This window comes from Bolinopsis microptera, chromosome 6, assembly GCF_026151205.1.
Source record: "Bolinopsis microptera isolate Bmic1 chromosome 6, MBARI_Bmic_1.0, whole genome shotgun sequence".
NCBI classification, from domain to species: domain Eukaryota; kingdom Metazoa; phylum Ctenophora; class Tentaculata; order Lobata; family Bolinopsidae; genus Bolinopsis; species Bolinopsis microptera.
Genome location: NC_087077.1, coordinates 11640572 through 11663155, shown reverse-complemented (window position 1 = coordinate 11663155; position 22584 = coordinate 11640572). Strand labels below are relative to the sequence as shown.

Sequence of the window (22584 nt, the reverse complement as noted above, 5' to 3'; positions counted from 1 at the left end):
AGTCAAAGCCCCACATGCAACCACATGCAAACCCCAACATTCAGTGCACGACATCTCAAAAATGCAAGGCCAGACCCCGGTCCGGTTCCCCCCCTGCTCGTCCCCACGGGGGGGGGGGGGGGGGGGGGGCGGGGGGGGGATGAAAGACCGCGACCGTAGTAATATGTAATTCGCTATTTTAATTTTTGCGATTTAATAATAGCAAAAATTAAAATAACAGTTAAACTTTACTGTGCTCTGATTTGCTTTCACCTTATTTACCAGGAAAACTCAGTCATAAGATTTATTATGTTTGATAAGATTTGGGTAACAGGCTAGGTTAAGTTACTAATAATATAATCCCACTTTTCTAGACATGGAAGATATCCGGTCTTTAGGTAGGGATGTTAAGAAATTCTCAGAGGAGTTGGACAAATTTGAACAGTATCTTGAAAAGGACACTGAGCCACCTGAGTGCAAGGAAACTATAGAAAACTTCAGGTTTGTGATCAAAAATATCATATAAGTTGCAGTGCAATTATTAAATAGTGCAACTAATTAAATGGCTTTAGTAAATGGTGGTCAAATTCAATATATATGATGATGATAAATTTAGAATCAGCACAATTAACTAACCATTTAATCTATTAACTATCATGCACTATTTCAGATCTGTAGTCAAGGGAACTCTATCAAGTCTTACTACTGAGTATTCAAACATAAAGTCTCAAGTTGATGCAACGTCTTCCACCTCAGAGAAATTTAGAAAGTTGCTGTCAAGTATGGAAAGTTTAGTCGAGAAAAGGGAAGTTCAGTTGAGCAAATACGGTTTCAAACCTACCAAACAAGAACTTCCCCCTTACCCTGGCTTGAATTCTTTTAAAATTTCAAGACCTGAAGAGGGAGTTGCAAAAAAGATGGGAACTATTTTACAGAAGATTCCACATTTTACTCCTTGCAGTAAAGTATCTGCATGTAGCTCCACTACTGTAGGTGAAGCTCTCATAGCAAAATACACCCCTGCCAAAAGGAAGTTTACAGAGAACCAAGCTCCTGAAAGTGCATCCAGTGTGCAATCAGCGAGGTTATCTAGATATGGTGGAGACCGTGGGGAAAATACTTATGTTATTTCTTCACCATCAAAGGATATAAAAGAAGGCCAGATAAGTGATACAACCAGGGCCAAGAAAACAACATTTGATGTCGAGGATCGATTTGCTAAATATTTAAATAAGAAGGATATGACAACTGAAGAAAAGGCTTCTACGATAGAGTCAAGCCAAGGGTTGGCTAAAAGGATGGAACGTTACTCAATTATGCCTAAACAAGATTATTCTCCTTTTGTCATCCCATCCCAACCCCTAGAAGAGGTAAAACAAGTCAAGGATGTTGGACGCTTATTATCCAAGTATGATGTTAGGCCAAGTAAAACGACCTCGACCTCGGTTAAAAACCCTGCAGTTAAAAAAGCTGAATCTGTTTCCCCTTCTCCTGCCCCCGTTACTCCTCCTGCTGTTGTTCAAAGGAATGCTCTCTCCTCCCAAGAAGATTCGTTTATTGGTGTTGTTCCAAATAATCCACGACAATCACTAGCCTTTCAAGATGAAGATTTAGAGAGGACTGTGAACGTGCCATACCTCTTTAAAAAGCCTGCCAAGCCAACAAATTTCCTATCAACACCAGAGATGAAAGAGAATAGAGTTGAGGTAAAGACCCCAGTTTGTAACAAGTATGGTGGCGCCTCCCCCAATTTAGGTAGTGTTTCAACTGATTTGTTTACTAAGTCGGAGAGTAAGTTACCTGGACTCAAGCCAACTCCTATCAATGAAAATAAAGATGAGGTTAATAGTAGTGATAGCAACAATGTGAACAATGAAAATGTAGACTCGAACTATGGTGCTGCATCTGAGGTTACGTCTGTTTCGGCTGTTAGCAGTATTGTTTCTAAGTATAGTAAAAAGTACAATTGAAAGTTACTGTATTATGTTATTTCTAGTTATGGCTACCTACCAAAAATATGGAATTATAAATCTGTGTTGCATGTTTATTGGGACCATTGAAATGTGGAAATTTGTATTCTATCCAAATATTAGCTATACTAGATACAATCTATTATATAACTTCAAGAATGAAACTTCTTTTAATAATGTTTGTTATAATGTACTATAGCTATGCAATATGCAAATGAGATCGTAATTCTTTTTTGTCTTATTTTGAAATTGAATTTTCTCTGTCGGAGAGTGAAGACACGTTCATTCTTCATATTTCAATTTCATGAAATTGCAACCGGCCGCATCCGTGGTTCGTTTTTACGTTCTTTTTAAGCTTTTGATTTTGAAAATGATGTTCATTATAATATTTATTCAATTCATAGAACATAATATATTGTATAGCTCAATTGAAAACTTCCTCAACTTCAAAAACATTGTATTACTGAATTTATTTTCTTTACATTAATGGGGGGAGGGGGGGGGTGTCACGTCCGTCTATGTCCGCTTGTCTCATAGAATCCAAAAAGGACAGGACATAGGCGGACATAGGCGGACATAGACGGACATAGGCGGACATAGGCGGACATAGGCGGACATAGACGGACATAGGCGGACATTAATGGACACCTAAATTGCTAAATAAAATGTTCAATTTTTGCTGTTATAGGGGGATCATGTTTTTTGTCCGTTCGGTACCCTACATTTTCAAAACGGACAAAAAATAGAGCGGACAAAAACGGACAAAAATGGACAAAAACGGACAAAAATGGAAATAGCATTTAGATGCTTCCTCCTCCTACTCTTCCTCCTCCTCCTCCTGGGTCTTCCTGATCTTCCTCAGTCCTCTTCCTCCTCCCTCCTCAGTCCTCCTCCTACTCCTCCTCCTCGTCCTCAGTCCTCCTCCTCCTCCTCCTCCTCAGTTCTCCTCAGTCCTCCTTCTCATTTCTCCTAAGTCCTCCTCCTGAGTCCTCCTCCTGAGTCCTCCTCCTGAGTCCTCCTCCTGAGTACAGTCCTCCTCCTCTTCCTTCTGAGTCCTCCTCCTGAGTCCTCCTCCTCCTCCCTCTCAGTCATCCTCCTCAGCCATCCTCCTCAGTACTCCTCAGTCCTCCTCCTTCTCAGTCATCGTCAGTCCTCCTGATCCTCCTCAGTCCTCCTCAGTCCTCCTCCTCCTCCTGGGTCCTCCTCCTCCTCCTCCTCCTGGGTCCTCCTGGGTCTTCCTGATCCTCCCCAGTCCTCTTCCTCCTCCCCTCCTCAGTCCTCCTCCTACTCCTCGTCCTCAGTCCTCCTCATCAGTCCTCAACAGTTCTCCTCAGTCCTTCTCCTCCTCCTCCTCCTGGGGCCTTTCCCTGGGTCCTCCTCCTGGGTCCTCCTCCTCCTGGGTCCTCCTTCTCCTCCTCAGTCCTTCTCCTCCTCCTCCTCAGTCCTCTTCCTCCTCTTCCTCCTCCTCCTCCTTCTCAGTCATCCTCCTCAGCCATCCTCCTCAGCCATCCTCCTCAGTCCTCCTCCTTCTCAGTCCTCCTCAGTCCTCCTCCTCAGTCCTCCTCCTCCTCAGTCATCCTCCTCAGTTCTCCTCCTCCTCCTCCTCCTAGGTCCTCCTTCTGGGTCCTCCTCCTCCTGGGTCTTCTTGATCCTTCTCCTCCCTCTCAGTCATCTTCCTAGTTCCTCAGTCATCCTCCTCAGTCATCCTCCTCAGCCATCCTCCTCAGCCATCCTTCTCAGCCATCCTCCTCAGTACTCTTCAGTACTCTTCAGTACTCTTCAGTCCTCAAAATGTTTGTCCGCTAATGTCCACCAATGTCCGCTAATGTCCACCAATGTCCATCCAAGTCCGCCAATGTCCGTCCGGGTCCGTTAATGTCCGTCCGAGTCCGCCAATGTCCGTCCGAGTCCGCCAATGTCCGTCCGAGTCCGCCAATGTCCGTCCGTGTCCGCCAATGTCCCAAAAAACACGTCCGTTGTCTCATAGAATCCAAAAAGGACAGGACATAGGCGGACATAGACGGACATGACACCCCCCCCCCCCCCCCCCCCCCCCCCCCCATTAATTTTTCGACCAAATCAGAAATATATTAGATTCGTGACCTATTCATGATAATTAGTTGAGCGTTATTGACTAACTCACTGCTATCACCTTGCTACAGTATTACCTATTAACAGTATCACCTAGTAACAGTATCACCTAGTTACAGTATCAACATGTCATGCAGGACGGAAGCAACACCCCTTCATCTCTAGCACCCTGGAACAGGAAGCGACCCAACTCTGACAGTGACGACAGCTCCTCTGGCCCTCCCTGCAAAAGATTCCAAACCTCACTCAACCTCGCCAAACCTCATTCAGCTCCCCTTAACCTCGCTTCTAGCTCTTCTGCTGGATTCCAGGTTTGTGTTTATTTGTTTCCTTTTTTTGGTATTCAATTTTTGTTGGGAAATCAGACGACTGTAATAATAATACAGTATAACCCCAATTTACCACAAACACCGATATACCGGAGGCATTTCCCCCAATTAGGGTGGGCCAGAATTCACTAAACACACCTAACCCTTGAATAACTCGTGTAATTCGTGCCAGAATTGCTCAACGAACAGCTGTCAGTTCAGTAATGGATTAACTTATGATTCATGCCGTATTCGATTTCGTCGTCTCGCTTCCCCGACTTTCGCTTTTAATTGAACAATCTAATTTATCGGGAAGAACTTCACGTTTTATTTAGATATAACCAGGAGCGTCGTGTACAATTATATAATATGTGGACAATCTGAATCAGACAGTGCCGAGTAAGGTAGGTATCATCTTGAAGATATAGTGGAGATAAATGTGAACTACGAAAAACCCCTATTTTCCGCGGACCCCTATTTCCCCCGGCTTTTCTCCTTCCCCCAATAACAATAGTTAATTAAAACAAAATGATTAAGAGCAAGTGCAGCTATAATCATCAAATTTTTACAATCATCATTTGAATATCTCGATACTAATCTTAAATCTACCTAAACTTCTCATTAAGAGCCGCCCACAAGTCACTCCAAATAACGTTATACCCTATCTTCTGTATTATATTATACAGAACATACCGTCTTACACATAGACTCCAGGGGTCTGTTGCATTGATATTTATTATTTTATGATTTCGTATATACTTTGGGAGTCCTGGCGTGCAGCTAGCAGGAGTTGCATTCTGTGTGCACGGCGATAAGACCTCCCTCTTAAAGTAGGAGGCCAGAAACCGTTGACCAGAACAGAGAGAGAGAGAGAGAGAGACCGTCTTACACAATTGGTACATAAGATCTCTTAATGAGATATATTATACATGAGACGAGGCGTACAACGTACTGCACGTTACGTACATCACATTGCAGACCATGTACTTTGGTGTAATGTTTAATAAATGAGGAAACTTGTGACGGTAGAAGCTGTTACACGATAACAATGTGACATTTGTCAAGAGTAGTTGACAGCTGTGAACTGTGTGATAACATTCAAGAGGAGAACGCACTGTTTGGTATTTCATTAAATACTATATATATATATTACTATTAACCTTACACAATTCGTCGTGTAAATTATTTTTTGAGTGGAATTTGGGAAGAAGAATTCTGGGCTCAAATTATCTGACCTTAAATATACATAAATCATTATGCACTCATTTACATCATTGTACTGAGTGTACACTGTACAATATAACGATAGTATAAAATATACAATATTTTATACATATTTAATATTTATACACATTTAATGTAAATATTTTTATCATTTATAGTAAATAATAACACCACTACACGCAGGGAGCTGGAGGCAGCAGTAAAAACCCGAACTCTACACAGTACTCGCAGATAAATGAGGTTCTGAAGAAAGCACACTTTTACAGCCGAGCTATGAGAGCCAACATCAACAACAGGAGAACACAATAACAAACACAATAATGACATAATGTTCAAACAATCGATCACGTGATATTGATCTTCAAAGTCGAATTCATTTGTTTATTTGATTGCACTCTGATTGCAGTTAAGATTGCACTTTGATTGCACTAAAATTGCGCTCAGATTGCACTCTGCTTGCACTCAAGATGTGCTCCTCTAGATCCTTTACCACACAGAACTATGTTTGTGTTCCGTGAATACTCTGAATAGTTTACTGTGTTTACTAAGCGGCTGAGTATATGGGCGTGAATATGTTGCTCCAGTGTTAATAGCAGCTATCTCTATTGAATTAGTAAAGTGTACACAACAGTTCTCAGTGTATTTATTGTACTAATCTGAATAATACGTGTTATCGGTAATTGCTGCTCAGTTAAATTGGATGGAACTGCTAATTATTTGTTTCACTAACAGTTCATTTTTAGAAAGTTTAATTGATAATTATGTGATATAATAATACTATGTTGTTGTTAATATTTTAATGGGTATATGTCATTAAAGGCGTAAGCTAACGCATAGCGCTGCGCGATGAAATGTCTTACATAATTTGAATTTATAATTCTATGATTTGTTTGTACTCGGAATGTTGGAATTTGTTTGCGGATATTTTTTTAAATGATCTGGAAAATATCTTGTCACTTAACTACCCTTGTCACTCCCATAATATGATAAATAATTGTAAAGCTTATTTTTGTCAGATAATAAATTTGTAGCCGCTTCATTAATGATTCAAATTATTTGTTAGATCCTATAATTAATATAAGACACGCCGTAGAAGTGTTGAGGTACCTCATACCTCGGCTGCGAAAAGCATGCCGCTGAAACCTCGAATTTACAATAAGAATGCGAAATTTAGAGGCTAGCGTTTCTCGGCTGTGCTTTAGTAATCTTGTAAGAAGCTTAATTTTGATATTTAGAGTAACATTTGTGAGTTTGTCATGCATTTACAATGGTCTATCTTACCTAACTACATGTCTTCTTTGTAGCGATGCCATTCTTCAGCAAAACGAAAAAAGGAGGTTCTGGCAAAGGTCCAAAAAGACGTGCAGGATCATTATCAAGGTAATAAAATAATACAATTAATTAATTACTTTTACTTAGAAACTTAAACAGTTCACAACAGCCATAAGAGGTTACAAGATTTAGCTGATTGGTTGAGTTTTGGTTGATTTTTGCAGGAATGGTTTTCTGTTTTCCAACACCTGATTATCAAAATAAAGTTATTTACCACGTGTTAACACCTCCCTCTAGTTTAACATCACAAGACGAGATGAAGACAGACGATAACATCGCGATCAAGTTGCAGTTAGACGAAAATGAACTGATATTTGACTCTAACGCTGGGCAATGGTACTCAGGTAATTATTAGTCTAATTATATAATTACACATGGTTACTAATTGATTACTCGGTTAGAGAATCACCCTTTTGCAACTACTGAATCATTTCACATATTTATATCTGTGAATCTTTATAGGGGGGGGGGGGGTGTCATGTCCGCCTATGTCCTGTCCTTTTTGGATTCTATGAGACAACGGACGTGTTTTTTGGGACATTGGCGGACACGGACGGACATTGGCGGACACGGACGGACATTGGCGGACTCGGACGGACATTGGCGGACTCGGACGGACATTGGCGGACCCGGACGGACATTGGCGGACTTGGATGGACATTGGTGGACATTAGCGGACATTGGTGGACATTAGCGGACAAACATTTTGAGGACTGAAGAGTACTGAAGAGTACTGAAGAGTACTGAAGAGTACTGAGGAGGATGGCTGAGAAGGATGGCTAAGGAGGATGGCTGAGGAGGATGACTGAGGAGGATGACTGAGGAGGATGACTGAGAGGGAGGAGAAGGATCAGGAAGACCCAGGAGGAGGAGGAGGAGGAGGAGGACCCAGAAGGAGGACCTAGGAGGAGGAGGAGGAGAACTGAGGAGGATGACTCAGGAGGAGGAGGACTGAGGAGGCAGTGGCGTAACGTAAGGCCCCGCAGACCCCGCTATGCGGGGGGGCGCCGTGAGAGGGGGGCGCCAAAATTCTGCCGCCCCTCCTCATAATTTGGCGCCCCCCCTTAGAAATAAGGCGCCCTGGTAATAACAAACTACTTGGTATATAAGGTCCAAAAAGTTGTTAAATATGTGCTACTGTTGAAGATTTGTAAAATTTAAATTAAATTGTGCAAAGCAAGCAGCCAGCGCGCGCTAAAAACAGTGGTAAGTGATAACGATATTGCAATTTTTATACAAACTGGTATACAAAATTCGCGCGTGAGAATTTGGATTTTTTTGGGGAAAATTTTAGATATCAATGTTTTTCTTTTAAAATTGATCCCCAAATTTTATCCACAATTATTGAGTATTTTTTGTACTTCACAAATAAAATCAACATCTAACAGGTGCTAAAAAATAAAAATATGGAAAAAAAAAATCAATTTACATTTTTCAAAACTACATAAAATTTACTTAGCGAAGTTAATTCCAGCAAAAATTCTTAGGTTTTAAAGGCATCAAATTGGGCCCGTTTTTTGTCAAGTTGTCTTCTGTTAAGTTCTTGATTTAGTGATGGCTAAATGTAAACTGCTTAATCTATCGTTTGTTTCCCCAAAGTGCTGGAGTTTTTAAATACAGCAGCGCAAGCAAGACACGACTACAACCGCAAACCGAGACCAACCAGGAGACCCGAAAAAAAACGCAACACAACACGAACCACCGCCCCCCCCGCACCCACGGACCCCCCGCTCCGCCACCGACAAGCCCGAACGCCGACCGACTCAGCACTCGAGAAACGAGCCCCCGCGCCCCGCTGCCCCCCACGAGCCCCGCGCCCCCGCGCCACCCCGTCCCACCCTCCCTCTCCCACTCACCCACCTCCGCCTCTTCTACCTCCTCCACCTCTCTCCCTCTCTCCCTCTCTCCCTCTCTCCCTACTGCCCTCCTCTCCGTCTCCCTCGCTCCCTCTCGCCCTCTCTTCCCCTCGCTCCCTCTCGCCCTCTCGCACCTCATCTCCCTGCTCTCCCTCTCTCCCTCTATCACGCTCTCCCTCTCTCCCTCTCTACATCTCTCCCTCGCTCCTCTTCCCTCGTCTCCCTCGCGCCCTCTCTCCCTCTCTCTCCTCTCTCTATCTCTCTCTCTCTATCTCTCTCTTCTCGACTCTATATCTCACGCTCGCTTCTCTATCGACTCGTCCTCTCTCTACTCTCTCTTCTCTCTCTCTCTCTCTCTCTATCTCTCTCTCTCTCTCTCTTCTCTCTCTCTCTCTCTCTCTCTCTCTCTCTCTCTCTTTGTTTTCTGGTCAAACGGTTTCTGGCCTCCTACTTTAGAGAGACGAGGTCTTATCGCCGTGCCCCACAGATGCAAACTCCTGCCTAGCTGCACGCCTGGACTCCCAAAGTATTATATCGAAATTCATAATATAATAAAATATCAATGCAACAGACCCTCCTGGCGTCTGGTGTAAGACGGTTTGTTTCTGTATAATTTAATACTGTAGATTCGAAAGGGTTATAAAACCCCATTATTTGGAGTGACTTGTGGGCGGCTCTTAATGAGAAGTTAGGTAGATTAGATAAGTATCGAGATATTCAATCTGATGATTGTAAAACATTTGAGATTATAGCTGCACTTGTGCTCTTAATCATTTTGTTTTATTTAACTATTGTTATTGGGGAAGGAGAAAATGCCGGGGGGAAATAGGGTGTCCGCGGAAAATTAGGGTTTTTCGTAGTTCACATTTATTTCCACTATATCTTCAAGATGATACCTACCTTACTCGGCACTAGTCAGATTCAGGATGGTCACATATTTTTTAATAATTGTACACCGGTCGCTCCTGGGTATATCTAAATAAAACGTGTAGTTCATCCCGATAAATTAGATTGTTCAAATTAAAAGCGAAAGTTCGGGGGAAGCGGACGACGAAATCGAATACGGCATGACTCATAAGTTAAATCCATTTACTGAACTGACAGATGTTCCGTGAGCAATTCTGGCACGAATTACACGAGTTATGCAAAGGGTTAGGTTGTTTAGTGAATTTCTGGCCACCCTTATTGGGGGAAATGCTCCGGTATATCGGTGTTTGTGGTAAATTGGGGTATACTTTATTATTATTACAGTCGTCTGTTTGCCCAACAAAAATTGTTTACCAAAAAAAGAATACCTAATAAACAGAAAAACCTGGGATTCCAGCAGACGAGAGCGAGAGCGAGGTTTAAGGGGAGTGAATGGAGGTTTGGCGAGGTTGATGAGGTTTGGAATCTTTGGCAGGGAGGGCAGAGGAGCTGTCGTCACTGTCAGAGTGGGGCGCTTCCTGTTCCAGGGTGCTAGAGATGAAAGGGGTGTTGGTTCCGTCCTGCATGACATGTTGATTTACTGTAACTAGGTGATTCTGTTACTAGGTGATGCTGGTAAGCTAGGTTGATTACTGTTACTAGGTGATACTTTTATAGGTGATGCTGTAGCTAGGTGATGCTGTATGCTTGGTGATACTGCACTAGGTGATATGTTAATAGTGATTAATGTTTCTAGGTGATGCTGTAGATAGGTGATACTGCAATCTAGGTGATAACTGTAACTAGGTGATACTGTTAATGAATGATATTATTACTGTTAAGATGTTTATAGGTGATACGTAATAGGGGTTATTTACTTAGGTGTACTGCATCTAGGTCGATACTGCAACTAGGTGGATATTATTACTGTTAAGTGTTTAATAGGTAAATCTGTAGCAAGGTGATAAGCATGAGTTATAGTTCGTAAATTAACGCTCAATTAAATCTATCTGTAAAGGTCACGAATCTAATATTTTTCTGATTTGGTAAAAAAATAATGTAAGATTTTAATCAGTAATTACCAATGTTTTTGAAGTTGTGGACTTTTCTATTGAGCTATACATATATATTCTGTTCTATGTTATTGAATAAATATTATAATAACGTCATTATTCAAAATCAAAAGCTTAAAAAAGAACGTAAAAAACCGGAACCACGGATGCGGCCGGTGGCAATTTCATGAAATTGAAATATGAAGATATGAACGGTTTGGGTCTTCTTTCTACGACAGAGAAAATTTAATTTCAAATAATTAGGACAAAAAAGAATTTACGATCTCATTTGGCCATATTGCATTTGCTATAGTTAGTACATTATAAAAACATTATTAAAAGAAGTTTCATTCTTGAAGTTAAATTAATCTGATGGTATATGTATAGCTAATATTTGGATAGAATCCAAATTCCACTTTTCAAAGGTCCTATAAACAAGCAACACAGATTTATAATTCCATATCTTTTGGTTGTAGCCATAATAGAAAATATAATTATACAGTATTTTCACTTGTACTTTTTACTATTACTTAGAAACTTTACTGATACAGGGGGGCCCCGAAAAACTGGAGTAAACCTCAGATGCCGTCATCGTTCGAGGTTCTACATTTTGCTTTGTTCACATGTTGCTATGTCACTACTTTTAACACTCATCTTTATTTTCATTGGTAGGAGTTGGCTTTGAGTTCCAGGTAATTCTCTCGACTTAGAAACATAATCAGTTGAACACTACTAAATTGGGGGTGGCCGCCTACCATACTTGTTCACAAACTGGGGTCTTTACCTAATCTTCTATCTCTTTCATCTTGGTGTTGCTAGGAAAATTTGTTGGCGTGGCAGACTTTTTTAAGAAGGTATAGCACCGTTCTCAGTCCTCTCTAAATCTTCATCTTGATGGCTAGGGATTGTTGTCGGGATTATTTGGAACAAACAAAATTAAACAACGAATCTTCTTGGGGAGGATGATGAGCATTCTTTGAAACAAAACTAGCATGGTGGAGCTGGTTAATTATAATAGTATATGGGGGGAGGATGTAATAAAGGGTTATACTTTAATAATAATTAAATTAAAATAAATAGGGTTTTAATAAACACTAAAGAGTTATGTATTATATATATATATAAAAAAAGGGATAAAAAAATTAGGGTATAAAATTAAAAAAGCTAAAAGGGGGTTGAGGTATTGTTATTAAAATTAATTTTTGTTTAGGTTGGGTAATGTTATGTTATGTGGGTAAAGTGGTATAAGGTTTGTTTAAAAAGTTTTTGGGGTTTAAAGTTGTGGTTTTTAGGTGTTAAAAAGTTAATATTTAAAATGGTGGTAGTTTTTAAACAAATAGTTAAAGGGGGGAGTATAAATAAATAAATTTTAATTATATAGGTTGTGTAACTTAAACTAATAATAATGTTGTAAGTGTAGGGTGGTAAAAAGGGGGGCGGCGGTAAAATTTAGGAGGTGTTGGGGTTAAAAGTTATTGTAAGATAAAATGAGGTTGTTAAAATTTGATGAGTAAAGGTGAGGAGGTTAGGTGTAATGAGTAGTAAATGGAGTTTAAGTAAAAAAAATAAAATAAAAATTAAATAAGTATTTGTGTATAATTTTGTAGGGTATTCAGTTTTAAAGAGATAACTAAAAAAAAAAAGGGTTTAATTATATTGGGGTAAAAATAATTAAAATTTTTGGTAATGTGGGGGTGCGGTACAAAGGGGAAAGGGGAAAAAAAAAGTAAAAAGGGGGAAATTTAAGGTTAAAATAAGTTGGGTTAAAAAGAATAAACAGTAGTTTATAAAAAGAATGGTGAGTATATGGGTAAAAAGTCGTATGGGGTTAGTAAAATAAAATTAAAATGTCAATAATAGGGGGTCAAAATAAAAAATAAAAGGGGGAAAAAAGGTAAAAGGAAAACCGGAGTAGGCTAAAGGGGATGTTAAATATTGTTAATTATAATAAAGGGAAAAGAAAAAAAAAAAAAAAACTACACTTCCCAACAGGAATGAATAAAATAAAAGGCAATACAAAATAAATAATTGTAAAGAGTAAATAAAAAAAAGGGTAATTAAAAATTTAAAATTTAATAAGTATTAATAAAGTTTTCTCTCTCTCTTTGTTCTGGTCAACGGTTTCTGGCCTCCTACTTTAAGAGAGAGAGGTCTTATCGCCGTGCCCACAGAATGCAACTCCTGCTAGCTGCACGCCAGGACTCCCAAAGTATTATATACGAAATCATAAAATAATAAATATCAATGCAACAGACCCCTGGAGTCTATGTGTAAGACGGTATGTTCTGTATAATATAATACAGAAGATACGATAGGGTATAACGTTATTTGGAGTGACTTGTGGGCGGCTCTTAATGAGAAGTTTAGGTAGATTTAAGATAAGTATCGAGATATTCAAATGATGATTGTAAAAATTTGATGATTATAGCTGCACTTGCTCTTAATCATTTTGTTTTAATTAACTATTGTTATTGGGGGAAGGAGAAAAGCCGGGGGAAATAGGGGTCCGCGGAAAATTAGGGTTTTTCGTAGTTCACATTTATTTCCACTATATCTTCAAGATGATACCTACCTTACTCGGCACTGTCTGATTCAGATTGTCCACATATTATATAATAATTGTACACGACGCTCCTGGTTATATCTAAATAAAACGTGAAGTTCTTCCCGATAAATTAGATTGTTCAATTAAAAGCGAAAGTCGGGGAAGCGAGACGACGAAATCGAATACGGCATGAATCATAAGTTAATCCATTACTGAACTGACAGCTGTTCGTTGAGCAATTCTGGCACGAATTACACGAGTTATTCAAGGGTTAGGTGTGTTTAGTGAATTCTGGCCCACCCTAATTGGGGGAAATGCCTCCGGTATATCGGTGTTTGTGGTAAATTGGGGTTATACTGTATTATTATTACAGTCGTCTGATTTCCCAACAAAAATTGAATACCAAAAAAAGAAACAAATAAACACAAACCTGGAATCCAGCAGAAGAGCTAGAAGCGAGGTTAAGGGGAGCTGAATGAGGTTTGGCGAGGTTGAGTGAGGTTTGGAATCTTTTGCAGGGAGGGCCAGAGGAGCTGTCGTCACTGTCAGAGTTGGGTCGCTTCCTGTTCCAGGGTGCTAGAGATGAAGGGGTGTTGCTTCCGTCCTGCATGACATGTTGATACTGTAACTAGGTGATACTGTTACTAGGTGATGCTGTAGCTAGGTGATACTGTTACTAGGTGATACTGTTACTAGGTGATGCTGTAGCTAGGTGATGCTGTAGCTAGGTGATACTGCAACTAGGTGATACTGTTAATAGGTGATACTGTTACTAGGTGATGCTGTAGCTAGGTGATACTGCAACTAGGTGATACTGTAACTAGGTGATACTGTTACTAGGTGATATTATTACTGTTAAGCTGTTAATAGGTGATACTGTAACTAGGTGATACTGTTACTAGGTGATACTGCAACTAGGTGATACTGCAACTAGGTGATATTATTACTGTTAAGCTGTTAATAGGTAATACTGTAGCAAGGTGATAGCAATGAGTTATAGTTAGTCAATAACGCTCAATTAAATTATCATGAATAGGTCACGAATCTAATATATTTCTGATTTGGTAAAAAAAATAATGTAAAGATAATAAATTCAGTAATACAATGTTTTTGAAGTTGAGGACTTTCAATTGAGCTATACAATATATTATGTTCTATGAATTGAATAAATATTATAATAAACGTCATTTTCAAAATCAAAAGCTTAAAAAGAACGTAAAAACGAACCACGGATGCGGCCGGTTGCAATTTCATGAAATTGAAATATGAAGAATGAACGTGTCTTCACTCTCCGACAGAGAAAATTTAATTTCAAATTAAGACAAAAAAGAATTACGATCTCATTTGCATATTGCATAGCTATAGTACATTATAACAAACATTATTAAAAGAAGTTTCATTCTTGAAGTTATATAATAGATTGTATCTAGTATAGCTAATATTTGGATAGAATACAAATTTCCACATTTCAATGGTCCCAATAAACATGCAACACAGATTTATAATTCCATATTTTTGGTAGGTAGCCATAACTAGAAATAACATAATACAGTAACTTTCAATTGTACTTTTTACTATACTTAGAAACAATACTGCTAACAGCCGAAACAGACGTAACCTCAGATGCAGCACCATAGTTCGAGTCTACATTTTCATTGTTCACATTGTTGCTATCACTACTATTAACCTCATCTTTATTTTCATTGGTAGGAGTTGGCTTGAGTCCAGGTAACTTACTCTCCGACTTAGTAAACAAATCAGTTGAAACACTACCTAAATTGGGGGAGGCGCCACCATACTTGTTACAAACTGGGGTCTTTACCTCAACTCTATTCTCTTTCATCTCTGGTGTTGATAGGAAATTTGTTGGCTTGGCAGACTTTTTAAAGAGGTATGGCACGTTCACAGTCCTCTCTAAATCTTCATCTTGAAAGGCTAGTGATTGTTGTGGATTATTTGGAACAACACCAATAAACGAATCTTCTTGGGAGGAGAGAGCATTCCTTTGAACAACAGCAGGAGGAGTAAAGGGGGCAGGAGAAGGGGAAACAGATTCAGCTTTTTTAACTGCAGGGTTTTTAACCGAGGTCGAGGTCGTTTTACTTGGCATAACATCATACTTGGATAATAAGCGTCCAACATCCATGACTTGTTTTACCTCTTCTAGGGGTTGGGATGGGATGACAAAAGGAGAATAATCTTGTTTAGGCATAATTGAGTAACGTTCCATCCTTTTAGCCAAACCTTGGCTCGACTCTATCGTAGAAGCCTTTTCTTCAGTTGTCATTTCCTTCTTATTTAAATATTTAGCAAATCGATCCTCGACATCAAATGTTGTTTTCTTGGCCCTGGTTGTATCACTTATCTGGCCTTCTTTTATATCCTTTGATGGTGAAGAAATAACATAAGTATTTTCCCCACGGTCTCCACCATATCTAGATAACCTCGCTGATTGCACACTGGATGCACTTTCAGGAGCATGGTTCTCTGTAAACTTCCTTTTGGCAGGGGTGTATTTTGCTATGAGAGCTTCACCTACAGTAGTGGAGCTACATGCAGATACTTTACTGCAAGGAGTAAAATGTGGAATCTTCTGTAAAATAGTTCCCATCTTTTTTGCAACTCCCTCTTCAGGTCTTGAAATGTTAAAAGAATTCAAGTCAGGGTAAGGGGGAAGTTCTTGTTTGGTAGGTTTGAAACCGTATTTGCTCAACTGAACTTCCCTTTTCTCGACTAAACTTTCCATACTTGACAGCAACTTTCTAAATTTCTCTGAGGTGGAAGACGCTGCATCAACTTGAGACTTTATGTTTGAATACTCAGTAGTAAGACTTGATAGAGTTCCCTTGACTACAGATCTGAAATAGTGTATGATAGTTAATAGATTAAATGGTTAGTTAATTGTGCTGATTCTAAATTTATCATCATCATATATAATATTGAATTTGACCACCATTTACTAAAGCCATTTAATTAGTTGCACTATTTAATAATTGCACTGCAACTTATATGATATTTTTGATCACAAACCTGAAGTTTTCTATAGTTTCCTTGCACTCAGGTGGCTCGGTGTCCTTTTCAAGATACTGTTCAAATTTGTCCAACTCCTCTGAGAATTTCTTAACATCCCTACCTAAAGACCGGATATCTTCCATGTCTAGAAAAGTGGGATTATATTATTAGTAACTTAACCTAGCCTGTTACCCAAATCTTACCAAACATAATATATCTTATGACTGAGTTTTCCTGGTAAATAAGGTGAAAGCAAATCAAAGCACAGTAAAGTTTAACTGCCCAGTGACACTATTATTAAATCGCAAAAATCAAAATAGCGAATTACATATTACTACGGTCTTTCATCCCCCCCCCCCCCTGGGGACGAGCAGGGGGGGGAACCGGACCGGGGTCTGGCCTTGCATTTTTGAGATGTCGTGCACCGAATGTTGGGGTTTGCATGTGGTTGCATGTGGGGCTTTGACTTGAACTGTGGAAGGTTGAAGGTCCCTTGGTTGGGAGTGCTGGCCGCGCCGCAACCCGGGGGATGGGACTTAGCGCGGTTGTTCCTTGGCCTTGGGCTGTCACCCGCGGTCCTGTTGTGCGGGATTTTGGTAAATTTGCCTCTGTTCTCGGGATGTGGGGTTGACTTCGGGGTTATGGTTAGGGTTAGGGTTGGGATTAGGGTTTATGTTGTATGTAAAACCGTTTTGTACGGCTGTAAAACCATAAAAACCAAAGTCACATGAAATTTTTGGGCGAGCGAATTAGTAAGAGCCACCCCGGCCGGCCCCTAGGTATGGTTCGTTAGGGTTAGGGTTGAGATTATGGTGTATGTTGCTCTAACCAGAGCCCCGTCGCTTGCAGTAACGTGCAACCGCCGAAGGTGACACAGGATTATATTACTTGTGAAAAAAACGCGTCACGCAGTACGCGTAGACTCATGGCTAGGTGAAGGGTTTATGTCAAATTTAACCGTTTTGTTCCTTGGCCTTGGGCTGTCACCCGCGGTTCTGTTGTGCGGGATTTTGGTAAATTTGCCTCTGTTCTCGGGATGTGGGGTTGACTTTGCCCCAAATTCGACATTTTTCGAAAAACTGTCAAGTTTGGGGTGGAGTTGGCCTTGTGTCTCGGGGGCAGGGGCGGATATCGGGGTTCTGTGCGATGGAGCTGTGGGTGGCAGCCAGGGAGCAGCTGTGCCGGGATTTGGCTTCTGGGTGTGGCCGGTGTTCCCGACTAGGGGACTTTTGGCTTTTAGCAGTTTGGGTTGGAGTTTTGCGTGTGATTGCGTGTGGACCTCAGTGTTTGGCGGGCGATGTCTTGAGGACGCGGGGTCGGTCGTCGGATTTCGGTCCGGTTTTTTGTTCATCTCCGGCGGCTCTGATCGGATGTGTGGGGACTGGAGGGTCGACTTTAGCCCCCATCCCCCCTCTGGCCTTAACTAACTCGTGGTTTAAGCTCTTATTTTATTTATGATTAAAGGAAAAGGAATGTAAAATAAAACTTATTGTTTCATTAATCATTGACATTAGTTGGTTGAGAATGCTCAACATTTAAACATAATGAAGCTTGACTGCTTTATTGACCCGGGGGGGGGGGGGGGGGGCAGAAATCCCAACACCAGTGTGTTAAGACATAATGTTGAGCTGCTATTGAGCCAGGATGTGTTAGATCCCAGAGAAGCCACCATCCCCTCTTTACTTAGCAAAATCTACATTTTTTTCATCAAGACACTTGTTTTACTTCGGTGTATTCCAACAGCCACATTGTTACACGAGTGCAACCAGCCAATTACAGGAAGCCGAAGGATTTATTTGGCCAGTGACGGTTAAGGTAATGTGTACCATACTTTCTTCGCCCGAGAAATTTCTGCAATGTGCAGCTCCTTATTTAACCCTCACACCACCGATTTCTCAAATATTCGGCTGAGTAGACCGGGGGGCTGCATAGACCACTCAGGATCATTAGCTGAATGTCGACGACGCTCACCCCACGAACTCACAATCTCACAATTTGCAAGGATGGCGTTCTAACCCACTGCGCTACTTGGCCGTTAAACACAATAAAAATTATTCAAACAATAAATCAAATCAAAATCAAATCAAAATATAATGACACAAACATCATCACACATCATCAAAAATATATCTACTAAAGTTTTAAAAATATCTTAAATCTATTGGCCTAAACAACCAAGATAAAATTAATCTAATTTACATACTTTCCACTACTATATAAGTTAATAAAGCGTTTCTTAGCAACATGAGGATTACACACAAGATATTCATTGTGCTTCTCTTTATTAGTAGCATAATTTAATCCCTCAATTTTTCCTAATACTTCGTCCGAAACATACCAAAAATGAATATCATTTACGGATCCGTTTAAAATAGTCTCTTTTTGAAAGCTTCTAATCTTATTTTAAAACTTAACACAGTCCCACAATTCTTGACATCCGAGGGGAGTTTGTTCCAATAAGGTCTCACCCTCTCCGGAAGAAAAGAACTGTGGACTTTCTTCATTTTACTGCTACTTTTACTGCATCTACTGTTTGATACCACATTAAAACCAGATCTGCTCATACTGAACAAACCAGCTCCGTAATTGGCCAAACCACTTATCATTTTAAAAGATTCAATGAGGTCCCCACGTATTCGCCGCTCTGCCAGCGTTGTTAAATTGAGGATTTCCAGTCGACGACTGTATGGAAGAGTACCCACCTCGTCAATCAGACGGGTAAACCGCCTCTGGACGCTCTCCAGCTCCAAGATGATCCCCCAACTTCCATGAGCCGCAACTGGACTCCACAATTGAACACAATACTCTAAATGGGGTCTTATTAAAGCTTTGTAAATGGATATCATCACAGATTTTTCCCTGATAATCAGATTTCTAACAATCCAACATATCATTCTGTTGGCTTTAGATATTGAAGCCTTAATCTGTTCATTCCAAAGCAGAGAGTTATGGGTTATAACTCCCAAGTCTTTTTCCTGTACAGATTCTGCCAATGTAACTCCATTAAGAGAATAACTTGATCTTGGGTTATCGTTAACATCTAAATGCATTACTGAACACTTAGTAGGATTAAACGTTAAAAGCCATTTACTCTCCCACATCTCTAGTTCGTTCAGATCATTAGCTATAGTTTCATGCTCGGAGGCATTAGCTATAAGCTTAAGATCATCAGCAAATATTTTAACTTTACTTTTAATGTTATCTGGTAAATCATTAATAAATAACACAAATAGTAATGGTCCAAGGACTGATCCCTGGGGAACTCCTGACCATACAATCTTCCACTCTGAAGTTTCACCTTCTACACACACTCTCATAGTTCTATTTGAGATAAAATCTGTAATTACATCTAAAACTTTACCAGTTATCCCTAGACTCTCTAGCTTGTTAATCAAGCGATAATGGGGAACAGAATCGAAAGCTTTACTAAAATCAAAATAAAATAAGTCCACAGGAGCACCTTCATCTATTAAATTAAGTATAGTGTCGAAAGTCTCCAAAAGATTTGACAAACAAGATTTTCCTTTAACAAACCCATGCTGGTCCTTTGAAATACGGTCTTCTAAAAATTCTAACACATGGGATCTAACAAACTGTTCATAAACTTTACAAAGAATACAAGTAAGAGAAACTGGTCTATTATAGTTAAGAGGGTCAGACTTAGAGCCCTTTTTAAAAAGTGCAACTACAGATGCCGACTTCCATACCTCCGGAAGATTTCCAGTATCACTACAGGCACTAAATAATTTAGTAAGAGCTGTTACAAAACTAGCATCTCCAGCTAGGGACTTAAGCATCTTTGGATGATGCCCATCTGGGCCGGTGCTTTTAAAAATATTAAGCTTTAATAGTTAGTACAGACAAATCCGTCTGAAAAAATCGATCTGCTGACACACGAAGCTTTCAGAGGATTTTTGACGTTTTTGAGTCCTAATAGATGCCCTCTATGGCTGACCAACTTTTCCAAACTTTTCCACTTTTCTTAAGGCCACTTTTTGCCACTTTACCACTTTTTACCACCTTTCTTGTTTGTCGAATATCTTTAGTTGTGAGCATCGTAAATGGTTGCGGATTAATCGAGTGTGTTTATATTACCATGAAGAAAAACTTTTGTTCTAACAATTTTTACGTCAGATAATCAGTTAATTGGATAATTATCAATTAGCTAATTAGCAAAATTCTAAAAATTTTTTATTGGCTCAAAATGATCGAAATAGCTTAAAACACGGAGAAAAGTAGTTTTTAGAAAAACTTTGAAAATTTTTCACTTACATTTTTTTTCGAGACTTGGAAAAATTTCGAAAATTCAAAATATTTTTTCCCGCCAAAAGTGATCAAATTGCATGAAACGCAGAGAAAAATGCTTTTCAAAAAGAATTAGTGAATTTTTCGTTTCAAGAATACTTAAATCACCAATATTTGTAGTTGGAGTTCAGTAAATCGCGGCAGATTTTAGTATTAGTAATCAGGAATTACTAAGTGGAAAGGTCTGAAACTAAAAACGTTAACCATACGATATGTAAGAGTTTCATAACTAATTACAATACAGCCTTATCGATTTTCACAGAAACTGCACCAATGGCCTGGCACAGTCAAGATCGAAAGACGAAACGATAGCCTGCTGTACTATCATTTTATTGATTTCAATGATGAATCAGTGGGGTTAAGATAATCACATTTGTAATAAATAAAACCTCTTTGTACCGTCAATTGTGCTAATCTAAACCGGCCTACCTGGATTACCAGACCTCTTCTTTTCCTCAACAATCAAACCAAGTTGTTCATATCGCATTTGGTGGGCGATGTAAGTACATATCGAGCTGTATTCAATCACAATACGACACAATACGTGTATATGGTTTATATAACGCTTAATACTGTGAGAAACCCGGTATAGAGACGTTTTACAGTTTATCACGAAAACGTATACTTGGCCTCATGGCTCATTTACAGTTCGAAGAAGGCAAAAACAGACCAGGGAAACTAAGGAACAGCCAGGTCCAGGAAGCAAGTGCAAATACACCTTCCAACATCTACTGTTACTTGTTTTGTATTGTACTGCATACCGCTTCATTTGCTATGGGGGATAAAATCACCCCCATATGTCAGGGTCGGCTAAAAGTAAAATCAGCAAGGGTAACATACGGGCAAGGATAAGATTTAGATACGAGCGTCGGGCAAGGGGTGGTACTGGTAAAGAACTTAAGAACCGGTAATAATTCATTCAGTGAAATGTTCCACGAGAGTCAGGATATTTTGGAAATTGCTAATAGAGACAGATCCTGATCAGGAAGGATTGTTAATGTCATTGAGGATGTTGATCTGAAATCCGGACGTTGTGAAGTAAAAATACAGGTTCTTTCCGCACGATATTCAGGGCCCATGATGATCAGCTCGGGAATAAATGTGGGACAGATCGAAGAGCATTGAAAAGACCGAGCTGACATTTTAAGCTTTCTGGTCTTTTCTTGCCCTCTTTGAGCTGTCAAAGAGTCATGAGGCCAAGTAGACGTTTCGTGATAAACTGTAAAACCTCTCCATACCGGGCCTCTCACGGGAGAAACATGAAGTGTATGGTATAGAACGTTTCATATACCTCATTAAGGGCCATAATATAATATACACGTATTGCATTGTGTTGTATTGTGATTGAATACTATACAGCTCGATATGTACTTCATCGCCCACCAAATGCGATATGAACAACTTGGTTTGATTGTTGAGGAAAAGAAGAGGTCTGGTAATCCAGGTACTTAGGTAGGCCGGTTTAGATTAGCACAATTGACGGTACAAAGAGGTTTTATTTATTACAAATGTGATTATCTTAACCCCACTGATTCATCATTGAAATCAATAAATTGATAGTACAGCAGGCTATCGTTTCATCTTTCGATCTTGACTGTGCCATTGGTGCAGTTTCTGTGAAAATTGATAAGGCTGTATTGTAATTAGTTATGAAACTCTTATATCGTATAGTTAACGATTTTCAGTTTCAGACCTTTCCACTTAGTAATTCTTGATTACTGAAATCTGCCGCTATTTACTGAACTCCAACTACAAATATTGGTGATTTAAGTATTCTTGAAACGAAAAATTCACTAAGTTTTTTTGAAAAGCATTTTTCTCCGCGTTTCATGCAATTTGATCACTTTTGGCGGGAAAAAATATTTTGAATTTTCGAAATTTTTCCAAGTCTCGAAAAAAAATGTAAGTGAAAAATTTTCAAAGTTTTTCTAAAAACTACTTTTCTCCGTGTTTTAAGCTATTTCGATCATTTTGAGCCAATAAAAATTTTTTAGAATTTTGCTA

General features: G+C 39.5%; 2 protein-coding genes across 2 annotated transcripts; one reads left to right on the top strand and one right to left on the bottom strand.

Moving 5' to 3' along the window:
- The first annotated feature begins 4157 nt into the window (after positions 1-4157).
- LOC134817082 (uncharacterized) lies at positions 4158-6590 on the top strand. The gene is made up of 2 exons (XM_063826186.1): positions 4158-4351; positions 5756-6590. The coding sequence occupies exons 1-2, from the start codon at positions 4172-4174 to the stop codon at positions 5879-5881; spliced, it is 306 nt and encodes a 101-aa protein (XP_063682256.1). The 5' UTR covers positions 4158-4171; the 3' UTR covers positions 5882-6590.
- Positions 6591-14288: 7698 nt separating this feature from the next.
- LOC134816426 (uncharacterized) lies at positions 14289-16425 on the bottom strand. Its single transcript, XM_063825263.1, has 2 exons — positions 16294-16425; positions 14289-16121 (listed from the first exon to the last, which is right to left on the bottom strand). The coding sequence occupies exons 1-2, from the start codon at positions 16416-16418 to the stop codon at positions 14822-14824; spliced, it is 1425 nt and encodes a 474-aa protein (XP_063681333.1). The 5' UTR covers positions 16419-16425; the 3' UTR covers positions 14289-14821.
- Positions 16426-22584: the final 6159 nt, after the last annotated feature.

Bases quoted from the DNA above. Each gene is read 5' to 3' on its own strand.
- LOC134817082 (XM_063826186.1), top strand. From the start codon at position 4,172: ATGCAGGACGGAAGCAACACCCCTTCATCTCTAGCACCCTGGAACAGG. The intron at 4,352-5,755 runs GTTTGTGTTTAT...CACTACACGCAG, and splicing joins GCTCTTCTGCTGGATTCCAG to GGAGCTGGAGGCAGCAGTAA.
- LOC134816426 (XM_063825263.1), bottom strand. From the start codon at position 16,418: ATGGAAGATATCCGGTCTTTAGGTAGGGATGTTAAGAAATTCTCAGAG. The intron at 16,122-16,293 runs GTTTGTGATCAA...ACACTATTTCAG, and splicing joins GAAACTATAGAAAACTTCAG to ATCTGTAGTCAAGGGAACTC.